Source organism: Heterocephalus glaber, unplaced genomic scaffold (assembly GCF_053883595.1).
Source record: "Heterocephalus glaber isolate CG9 unplaced genomic scaffold, H.glaber_assembly_v1.0 deba00000281, whole genome shotgun sequence".
NCBI lineage: Eukaryota > Metazoa > Chordata > Mammalia > Rodentia > Bathyergidae > Heterocephalus > Heterocephalus glaber.
The window spans coordinates 4050404-4062756 of record NW_028258139.1 but is presented as its reverse complement, the minus strand read 5'-3'; the positions used below and the strand labels follow the sequence as shown (position 1 = coordinate 4062756).

Here is a 12353-nt window from a genome sequence, read left to right as displayed (position 1 = left end):
TGAGATTTAGCCTTATCATCATTAGAAAAATATTTTTATTATTCTATATAATAAATATTTTGAATATCATATATATGTAACATATTACACTAACATAATTACTTTTACATTACTACTTCTCAATCTTTTATTTTGCCTTCTATTAGATGTATTCAATTCAGATCCTATATTTATTAGGACTACTTCATGGCCTCTATTTATTTAGCTCTCTTTTCTCTAACATCTTCAGCTGCATGTTTTGTTAATTTATTTTTATTATCTTTAATAATGAAGACATTTTATACCTAAGATTATAATTTAGTTTCTGTAAAGTAACTGTTTCACACAAATATATATACAAATATTTTCATTAATATTTTTAAATATTCCACTTAATTTTCACTACCTTCCTAGAAAAATATGTATTTGATCATTATATCAAAATATCTGAATAAAAATTCTTTTTTATATTTTATTAATTTTAGGTTAGTGCTGTAGTAAAAGATTGAAACCCAGTTGAAACTTACTTTGTGAATTTTAGAGGTCCTTAAGACCTGGCATTTCACCAATTTTTGAAAATTCTCCATGAATCTTGAAAACTAAAGTTAATTTTAGCTTATAAAGTACAACATTGGAAAAATTGATCTGTGAGATGGTTAAGATTAATTGTCAACTTAATTGGCTTGACAGCTGCCTCAGGGATTTAGCAAGACAATAAAATTGTATTCATGTATGCTAAATGGATGCTTAGCCATTTCAAACATGAGCAAAGCAAGCCTGCCTGCCTCAGTTAATGTTTTTTCTTCCTTAAATTCACCTTTCCTTACTATTATGACTGCCACTTCTGTTCTGTGCCCTTGATTTACTTTGACTTATGCATTTATATTTGACTTTTCTCAATATTTTGCTTACATGCGTACCAATGATGTAAAAAGTTGGTTTTAGATATATCTAAGAATGCTCAACTTTAATAATTTTATTAATGCATCTAAACACCAACTGCATCTGGGCTTTCCTAGCTTGCCTTAATTTTTATTTATGGCTCTTTAATGTAATGTTTCTTTTAGTTTCTGCATTTTTGATTTCCCTAGTAATCTACAGGCCATCCTTCCTCTTTTTACTAGATAATTTACATTTCATGAGAGAATATTTGAATCCAAATTTGATTAATTACCAATATTTAGACAATATTAATAATTATAAATATAATAAATATTTCAAACTTTTGTAGCATTACAGGCCTGAATCTGATGGAAAAGTAAATTTCTAATATTGACACCATTTTTTCTAACTTAAACAACTTAAGGAAACATTGGTTATGAATTACCTGCTTCTGATATAGGAAATTTTTCCCTAGGATATTAAATAAGTGAAGAACGCTATATTTCATTGGTAACTCTTCTCAGAATGTTATGAGAAATGAATTTTCAAGAGAATGCTTTATATATCATGTAAGGTTGATGTTATCAGTAGAGTTTGCCTTACTGACTATATCATTTTTTGAATGCATTCTGTTTACAATCATTTGAGGGCTGGTTAGTGCTCTTTCTCCTGCTGTGATGTTGTCCTCACCTTGATTTCAACAAGGTTTTTGAATCATATACTAAAGGAAAAAAGGAGAACAGCAGAGATGTCCTTATGGTGTTCTATCAAAATAGCAACAAATTTCAGAGACAAACCTGAGGACAAGTTTCAACTTAATTGGCTCATTAAAGCTTTATCAGAGTTGCTGAAATTTTGCTTCTTTAGTAATACTTTGAAGGCATTTTATAAGTTAAGCACTGAACAACCATAGCATCATGAAATATTATGGCAGTAAAATTAGTCTCTTATGGAAGAAATTAAAATTTCATTAGTTTACAAACATGAGTACAATTTATTTGAAAGTCACCAGTAAACCTAAATATATTTACATTTCTATATAAAATATACTGTATTTACAATTATTTGATGCTTTAAAGGCAAAACTTAATGAGAAGTAAGCAGCTGGAAATTACAAGACCAGATGGCCCCATAATTTCCAGTAGAAAATATACATCTGTTGACACTGTGAAATTATTTTATTTGAAGGAATTTCATTTAATTGAGTGGCATGGTATTTCAGCACATCCTTTGTTTTATCTTAGGAAATGTACCACCTGCATTAAGAATAATTTTTCTTTTCTGAAAAAAATCAAGAGCAAATCATCTTCTGTTTAACATTCAAGGAAATGGATGCTCTATGCAAAGTCAATTTTATCTGTAGCATTTTGATTTATTTGATGTATGACACAAGCAAATGTGCTAATTACATTTAATTGATGAAATAAATAGGTTGCTAATATTTGACTCTGGTATAATTGCATCTGTGATGCCCTACAATATCATTATGCAAAGGCTCAATGTATTGATTAGCTGATATAGGAAATTAGATTGAATTGATCATAAAATGTCAAGATTGTTGGATTTGTAATTTACTAGCATAAAATTCTAAAAATGACAGCCATCAAACAAAAGAAGACTTTCCATATTTACTACAGGTAAAAGAGATTAAAGTTATAGTAAGTAGAAGGAAAGGAAAACTAGCCATGAGATTACACAATGGGATATTTAAAAAGAAGGAAGGAAGAAAGAAAAGAAAGATAATAAGTAGAGAATCTGAGTTCTACCCCTACATCTGCTGGATTTTTTTCCCCGTACTGGGGGTAGAACCCATGGTTTCATGTATGATGGCCAAACACTCTACTATTGAGCTATAGTCTTAGCCTTCTGCTAATAATTGAAGTTAGTCACTTAAATCTTTCCAAGTTTGCTTTCTAATCTTAAAAGAAACAGTTGTATTTCTTAATCAAATGATCTCTTGGGTCATCTCTAGTTCTGAAAACCTGTAACTAAGATAATTAAGAAAGAAAAAATCCTAGGTATTAAATGTAAAATGTTTTATATTTTGTAAAGTACATTAAGTAATGTAAAATATTAAATCTCAAAGAAAAGTTGAGGGGTTTTTTGCTTTATGTTATAAGTCGGTAAAATAAAATTCTATGAATTTCTTTTTTGGGATTGTAATTATCATTTTATGAAAGTAAAGCAATACAAAAAACATCAAACAGATTTAGTTACACATTTTGAATCAGAAATGAAAACATTTCTGGTTTAAAGTGATGAGTAAACCATCATGGAGGTTCTTAGTAAATCCCAAAACCATGATAAGTTTCAAAGTCCATGAACAGAAAGTGAGAAATTACATTGATATAGTTACATGATTCAAGCTAATTAAATCTGAGAAGGAAATTTTGCCTAAATATATACCTCAATGCATTTTGAATGAGATGTCTATGATGTAGTTTAATGGATAGGGGTTGGAAACTGGAATCCAATGATGTATTTTTTCATTCCACCATTCGCCAGTCTTGACTTGTGTGGCTTTTTGGTCATATATTTAGTATTTGCCTCAGATGGTTTCTCTTTCTTTTTCCTTCAAATCATATCAATCAATCAACTTTGATAGTTGCTACTTCAACAGCTAAGAGTCTGTCTAGACCTCTATTCAATCCTCCTGCTTTTCTTCATATTTCAGTGAGTACTCACTCTTTCCTGATACTTATAGCATTGATTAATGACTTTTTTTCTGCTAAAAAAAATTACTCTAGCTCAAGTAATTGCTTCAACTGATAGTTACCTGCAACTGCTCAACTGCTTATATATACTTTGAATAAACTTATAAATTGCTTTGACATAATTATGTAGATACATATATTGTCAATGGAGAGGCATTTTCTCATATACTAGGAAAAAATGAAAACCTTTTCATGGACAATAGTTTAAATAATCCAAAATCTTCTATAAGTTAGAATATTGTCTTTTCATCTTTATCTGCCTTAATCCTTCCAAAGTATTGTATGAAAGTACTAAATCATAAGTACCTCAGTTTTCTCCCATATAACTTGTACCAAGGGCATCCATCTAATTCATTAAAGTTTATATATAGAATCAATGTAGAGCTCCCATCTTATTTTTGAGACTTTTCTGAATACGCTGGTACTATTGACAGCAATACCTATGCAAATTGCTAGATTCCCAGGATGGCCTCCAGTTCACTGCAGGATGGGCCAAAGACAAAGAGTATCATTCAGAATTACACAAGGAATATCTAGAACATTGTTCTTGCAGAAAGTTATCCTAGTGGAGAGAATCTGATTTTCCATTAAGTGCATTTACATTTATTTGTTCACACATGTGTGATGCAGTTTGGTAATACTAACAGAATCAGAGACAGCAAACAACCGATAGTTTAATTCTATATGTTAAAATAGTATCGGCAAAAGCAGGAAGTTGATGATAGCATAGTGGGACAAATGAGATGCCTAGGAAGGAAGATTCCTGAGTTTGTAGAAAATAACTATGTGTTCTTTTAAACAGAAGACTGTAAATTTAGTTTTGAAAAGGAAGAGATACCAGTTTGTACAATTTAGTCCAGAATCTACAACACATTTAGATAACTATGCTTCATCTGAACATCACATTTTATTAATAAAGATCTCAATAGGCTATCATGTTCCAAGAAAAGAATTAACATGAAAAAAGTCAGAACACTAAATCAACTTTAAATCATGTAACAGGGGAAAAAATAGAGAGTTCATGAGATGTCTGTTTAGTCCAAATGAAAAAAGTCATTGGAAAGGAGAGAACCTTTCCCAATAAAAAAAAGTGACATCATCAAAGGAGAATAACAATCATCCCATGCTTCTCCACAAGAAGAGAAATGACCGAATAGAAACCTGTCGTAAGTTTGGACTTAGGACAATATTAAAATTGAGTCCTAATAAGTTATCGTTGAACAAGATATGAAATGAACTATTAGAAACCATGGCTGAGAGCCTATGGGATTCACATCTTCTCTTTTCCCAGACTGGAGAGGACGGGACCCAGACAGATGATACAGTAAACAGTTAATGTCTGTTTTGCTTTTGCCTGCAGGTGAATCCCACAGGTTTTTGTTAGAGCTCTTTCTGTCTTCAAAGAAAACTGTATCATTACAGAATTCTCTGTTTCCCCTTAGCTTCAGATCAAAACTAGTTTTCTCTCAGCTTTCCTGGCCACATTTTTAGCCTGCACAACAGTGTGCATGAAATGATTAATAGGAACTTCTGCGACCTTCAACAACCAGACATTCTGGTTAATGCTGTCATACAAGAAAGCTTGCATACCCTCTTTCCTCCAAAGGCCTTAAACCCTGATCAGAATGCAACTGGACGAAAGGCAAGAGAAAAGATCTCCACCTGAGCATCTCAGGACCTGCAGCCAGGGGACATGGGGCTCCCTGGGATTCCAGAGTACAGCACCCCAAAGATGGGCACGCCGAACATGGGCCTGACTCTCCACTCTCAACCCCAAGGGGCAGCCCTCCACCCAGCCAAGTGATGTGGGAACGTGGTGACCATGCTGTGCCAGGAACGACCCGACAGCGCCGAGACGGCGGGAAAGAATCACAGAGCAATTTCCAGATGCAGGTACAGCTCTGAGGAGCCATGCATGGACCAGACTGCAGACATAAGGCAGCTCATCTCTGCTAGGATTTATTTAGGGTCTGCTCTAAGTGTATCCATTCTAAGAGCTTTCTTAGTGTCTCCACTTTTCAGAAGACTAAGAAAACTGAAGAGTTGGGCTGTTTCCTGCCCTGAGCCTGGAGATGGCTGATGTCACAGCCTGGTCCAGCGACCCTCTCACCCTCCACCAGGCTTGTGCTATGGTGGTCACCTGCTACAGTATGATCCATGAAAGGAAAAGGAAACGCTCATTCAAGCAACTAAATAGCCAGAGAGAGGAGGGCACAATCAAAGAATGTCCCACAGAGCAGAGAGACAGAACACCTGACTCAAGTAATAATATTAAGGTTTTAAGGCACTGGAGATTCTGCAGAGAACAATTTACTAAAGCCTAAACAGATGATGTTGGAACTAAGAAATTCAATTGATAAATTTAAAAGAGAGATTGTCCCCATTGAGTAATTAGTATATTTGTTATTAGTGATCATGTACAAAAAATGCATCAGAACATGAAGTGAAAAAATTTAAAAGAGTCAGAAATATGAAAGAGGAGGAAAGGAACAGGATTTGGAGGATCAATGCTGGAGATCTACAAACCAAATAAAGGAAGCTTCAGAATGAGAAATACTTGGATACATACAAATATACAAAAATGAATATAGAGGATGAATTCTCCTTTGTTAAAGAAAAATGGTAATCTGTGGATTGAAATTGTTCTTAAAGTTTAAGGTGGAGTTGATAAGAAAGGTGACAAAAGGAATAATCTGATCTAGTTCTGAAGCTCTGAGAAAAACAAACAAGCAAAAAGATCTCATAGGATCCCAGTAATAGAGAATCTGAAAACCCTAATTAAATGTGAGAAAAAAACAGATTGACATTTAATCTTCTAAATTCAGTGTAAGAAGTTGGATATCAGAGAAGATGCCTGTATAAAGAACAAAAAAGAAAACCACCTTCTAGGAATCTTGTTCATTTTTACTTTGCAGAGAGAAAAATACATCTGAGAACACATTTACATTTCAGAGAGAAGAGTATAGTGCATATTTTGCAGAATATTTTACAGAACTACCCATTTTGAAAGCATTACTCAAGGATAAAACTAAAGAATAAGCAAAACAGAATAGCACGTTTCAGAAAAAGAAAACAGAATGAGAAAACAGTGATAAGCAGTACAGACGAACATTTCCATCACATACTTGCACATGTACAAAAATGAACATGCCTATACCTGCACACATCCATGTATACATATATGTGACCATATATGGACATGTGTATATGAATACCACATGCATGAATTCATGTGTACTATACACATATACTGTTTACCCATATATGCAGCTTTACAAGAGCATTCCTATACATGTACACACCATACATATATTCAGATGTGCATATACACATTCACGCTTTCACACATTCTGGTGAAAGGCAGCAGCTGTTCCTATTAAAGATAAGAAACATAGGACTAAGAAACCTACTTAACTACTTAACTATAAAGAAATTTACACACAAAATGGCAAGTATGTTGCTGCAGGGTAAAATGATAAAATAATTTCAATTCAGGGATAAGTCAGGGAGGATCACTCTCATCACTGTTATCATGGAGATTCTGCAGAAAGCTCATATAGATGCTACAAGGCTCAAGGCTATAAATTTATAATGCACAAGGAAGCAAGCCCCCAAAACTAACAACCATAGAAAAGGTTGCTGAAGCATACTAACAGGGAAGAGAAAACAAAAAATAAATTTAAGATAACTACATTTGAACTCACTCAACTATCAAAAAAGAAAAAAACTATGATATCAATTATTGGTGAAAAACTGAAGAAATGGGTATTGATATTATTGTTCATAGAAATATAAAGTTTTCCATTTCAGAAATAAATCTAAATCTTTTTTAAAAATTGAAAACACATATCCTTTAATTCAGTGATTTTACTTTGGAATTCTGGAAGAAAGTAGATAACGAAAATATAAGCAATGATATATGTATGTAAAGTATGGCTGCATAAATTTTGGCATATACAATATTCATTCATTAAGCAGTAAGTAAGAGGAGTTATATTTTTATATGGAATGACTTGGAGAAATGTACTTAAAGTATTAACGAGACATAACTAGATGGAGTAATGCAACTATTTTAGAGCATAACGGAAAAAACTCTCAGCGTACTATTTTCCAATCATTTCCAGTTTCAGTGAAGAGAAATTTTAAATTCATGGGTAAAATTCTCATAAAGCTGGATGAATGTTATGGGAAATATAAACAAAATTCAATTCCTCAACACCATAGTTTCTCCACTTCATGCTCACATAAACCCATAGCACTATAAATAAGAGACACAAATACCAACTCCATCTTTAGGTTTTATGCCTTCTTCTACCTACAAATAATAATGAAATACTGGTCCTCTGTATGTTTGGATATTGGTTCCAGGGCCCCATGGATACCAAAATCTGTGAATGTCCAAGTCCCTTTTATAAAATGGCAGACCATACACACATCCCCCTGTATACTTTAAATCATGCCTAGATTACTTATATTACCTACTGAGATGTAAATTCTATATAAGTAGTTATTATAATCATTATATCGTTTGGGGAATAATTATAAGAAAAAAATCTGCACATATTCAGTAAAGACAAATATTTTTACTGTGATTTTGCTTTCCTTTTCTCCGTGTGCGTGTGTGTGTGTGTGTGTGTGTGTGTGCATGCGCATGATTGTTCCTGGGGATCAAACCTGCTAGGCAAGTGTGCTAATTGTCATAGTTACTTTTCTTGTTGTTGAGACAAAATATTCAACACTCAAAGGAGGAAAAGCTTATTTCAGCTTACAATCTGTAGAGGATTCAGTTCATAGTTGTCTGGCTCCAGTGCAGGGTGACATGCCAAAGAGGCATCACAGAGGAGAAACAGTTTATGACAGGCAGAAGACAGGAAGGCAGCAAGCAGCAAGCGATGAAGAAGCAGAAGCAAAGCTGTAGCCCTCCTTCTGTCTCTTACTTTTTATCCAGGCTACCTGCCCTTAGGGTGGGTAGCACTCACACCCTTAATCCTAGCATCACACCATGAATCAATCCCAGCATCACACCCTTGATCCCAGTATCACACACCCTAGATCCAGCCACCTCCAAAAAGCCCACTTAGGACCTCATGAGGCTTTAGGGGAAATATCTAGACACAAGCCATAACACTAACTCTGAAGTATAGCCCCAGCCATCATGTATTTTTGATCTGCAGTTGGTTGAATCTGCAGACAGGCGCAAAGCTCATAGATTCACAGATCCAACTGCATTATTATCCAAAACTTATTTACATTATTACTGCTTTGAAGAGATTAGAAGCTAATTTCAATGTTCATGCATTTAAGAGAAGAATTTTTCCAGGATTTTTTGAAACTACACCTAAAGTCATATTTGGAGTATCCTGATAATACTAACCAGAAGGCTATTTATTATTCATGAGAAACAACTGAAGAAACAGACCTGTTGAAACAAAATTGGTTTGTAAAAGTAACATTAAAAAGTCTGTTGAGTAAAACCTTTCATTCTAAGAATGATAAATTTCTAGGACTTCTGGAATGGCTATTTAATTCCCAAACAGAGATGTTTATTTTTCTCCAGAATAATGTCATTAGGATAAGTCATTTAGTTAAGACAACTAAAAGACTTAAACACGATTATTGTATTCATTTTTACCCAAGAATAAGATTAGCAAACAAGAGTGAAAATTAAATTTTTTTTAGCATGAATAAAACCATGGCAAAGACATATGTACTGAAGAGTGATGTTTATTTCTGAGTTTCTGTCAAAGAGACATTGAAGAAGAAGCAAAATATTCCTCTCACTTTTGGAAAATAACAACTTCAGGTCTCAGGGGTGGAAACAATCTGACTGATGACAGCACTTTTGAGCTGCCTTAACTCACACTGTAAAAATGCTTGACTGACCTGGAACTACAGAGCTACAATCTACAAACTAATTCCTCAGTGATTTGAAAGATTCAGTCAGCAATGTATGCTAATTACATACAGTAATGTTTTTGTTGACTGATGTAAGACGCCCAAGCCATAGATAAGTGGTTCTTTCTTTTGGTACTGGGGATCAAACTCAGGACCTTGGGCTTGTGACACAAGCCACCACTGAGCTAAATCCCTGGCCAAATGGTCCACTCTTGAGCATTTACTGAACACCTTTATTTGAAGTCCCTTCTTTTAAAGAATGCCTTAATTTGTTTTCTGACAAATGCTTGCTTGTTAGTCAAACATATGGAAAAAATATACATGGATCCATTTATAATCGTTCTCATTATAAACATTTCCAGACTCCTTACATTAAGATCAGAAAACATAAAACATAGCTATATTCTTAGGTCATTTTTCTACCAACATGACTCCTGAAACTAAGGGTGTTTTTGAGAATGATAGTGTAATAAACAAAAAAATTTTCCTATCCAAATTAGCAGGAGATGTTTATTACTGGCTAGTGAGCTTCAAGATTTTTAGAAACAGTCTTAGAAAGAGACCATTGTTGGTATAGTTTGATACCATAGATCTTGAAGATAAAAATGATTCAGAAACTCTACAGCTTGTTCCTCTTTGCTTATTAAACCCTGGCATTACATTTTCCATTACAAACATTGCCCATGCTGGTGCACTTCAGCCTAATCTGGGCATCTCTCCTTTCTTCCCTCCACTGTGGAGCAGTGACAAGAAAAGAGAAGGCAAAGCCAACCATGGCTGTGCAGATCTGTAAGCCCAGCACTCTGGGAGCTGAGGAAGAAGGATCACCAGTTGGAGGCAAGCCTAGCAATTTAGACCCTCCATGAAAATTGAAAAATAGGCTGGGGATGTAGCTCAGTACAAAGGCCTGGAGCTCAATTCCCAGGACCACTCTCCCTGAGCCCCTGCTCACTGTCTCTGGGACATATGCCTGTCTTGTATGGACTATCAGGAGGCAGTGGAGGAAGAGGGAAAGAGCAGAGTCCTGCAGGCCAGTGGTGGCACCTTAAAACAAGTACTTAGCTTGCAGGAACCTTATTTCCTCATACATAAAACAAGGAAAATTATACCTACCTTGAAAGAGTTAAAGCCAGTGAGTCTCTAGTAAAATGAATCACCTATCACAGGGTTAGAGGTATGAAAACCTACAAATGGTGCATGTAGGTTTAAGGACCACACTCCTTGCCTCTGGACTAAGTCTGTGCATCTGCACAGGGAACAGCTGCATTCACTCTGCCATGCCACTTATTCTGCCCCTGCCTGTTGGCCAGAATGTCCAGTGTGAAGGGCACTATGGGAAAATAAAAAGACGGGCACTAGTTGCCATCCATGTGATTTCTATGTTTCTTCCCCACTTCCTGTGATTTGGAGATTTAGAAGTATTTCATTATTCCCAGAACTAATCACTAAGAACTTGAGATGAGGAAAAGAATATGATCCTCCCTGTGATATCAAATAACTTTTGTTTGATTGAAAAAAATATCATCATAAAGAAAAAAACAGTCATGACTCTGATGTCACTGTGCTTTGGGTAGAGCATTCTATTATATTTCCAGCAGCTGCTTCCCCCACTCAGTTATTTGAGGGCTAGCAATTTCCTCTCTTGTCCAGTGGATCCCCTGGTACTATTATTATGTTGGAAACCATCATTTCCTTCTCAGAGAAACCAGAGATGTTGCAGGTCCATCATTTCTATACACTTTGGCATGGGACTATGGTGGCCTGTGTGTTGGGAGGGGCCAGAGGAGCAATGAACACCTGATGTATGGCAGACACCTGCTCACTATGACTATGCCAGTGTGTTCAGTTCCAGAACCACATATTCTCGGGTCATTTCTATGTGTCAGCACACAAATATCTCCCTAGCCCAGGAATACAACTTACTGATTTTTGGACTTTGAGCAAGTCATCTGATATTTTTGAGACATAATTTCCTCATCATCTAATAAAAGAGGATAGAACACAGATTTCTTTGTGAATACCATACAGATGTTTATAAAGTGTCCAGGGAGAGTATGGCTTATAAGAAATGATATTCTATGGGGCTGGGGATTTAGCCCAGTGGTTTCACCACCTGCTGCGCAAGCACAAGGACCCGAGTTCAATCCCCAGTACCAAAAAAAAAAGAAGAAATGATATTCTAGATGTCAAAAATTATGTGATTTCACTAGAAAGTTTCATCCAGCACTATGACCTACTTGCATTTAAAATTAACATGGCTGCAACATCATATGGAGAACGAATAGTCTATTAGCTGTTACTATGATTTTCCTTTTCTCTCTATTTAGCTAAGCCTCCTAAAGTGTATATCCCCAATAGCAAATGATTAGAGTTTGATCTAGGTGGAGTAATCCAAAAAGCAGTAAGAATTAATTGCCCAGTTCTTCCAGCAACCCCGTCTCCACACTAACAGGCTTGGAAGGCATGAGATGAAGAAACTGGGTACATGAGGCTGTCTCTGTCCTTCCTGAGTCCTCACCATCAACATTCTTCAGATTTCCAGAGGAAAGTTTTGGGTTGTTCTTTGTGTATCTTTAAATTGCATAATCTTTGGCATTGAAAACAACATATCAACACATATGCATGTAAATCCGGAAGGAGCCATTTATGTCATTACTGACCTTCACAGCAAGTAGTCTTGGCCACACTCGCAAATCCATCTTTGGAATCTCACTGCAGTTCAGGTAGTCCTGTGGGTTTTGTGCCCTTACAAAGACATCTGCCTGGACTTGCTGAATATTGTCACCATTGTCACAAAGCAAACGGCCCAGTGACACCTGCTTCAGCTGAGTAAGTTGTGCTGGGGTAAACACTCCAGGATTTTCATACCAGAACCTGGTCGTC

General features: G+C 35.4%; 1 protein-coding gene across 1 annotated transcript in view; it reads right to left on the bottom strand.

The window, feature by feature from the left end:
- Window positions 1-12353, bottom strand: part of Pxdnl (peroxidasin like) — a 479241-nt gene that overhangs the window by 22589 nt on the left and 444299 nt on the right. Inside the window, 2 exon segments of the mRNA XM_087185725.1 lie at window position 10328; window positions 12137-12344. Coding sequence (XP_087041851.1) covers window position 10328; window positions 12137-12344 — 209 coding nt within the window.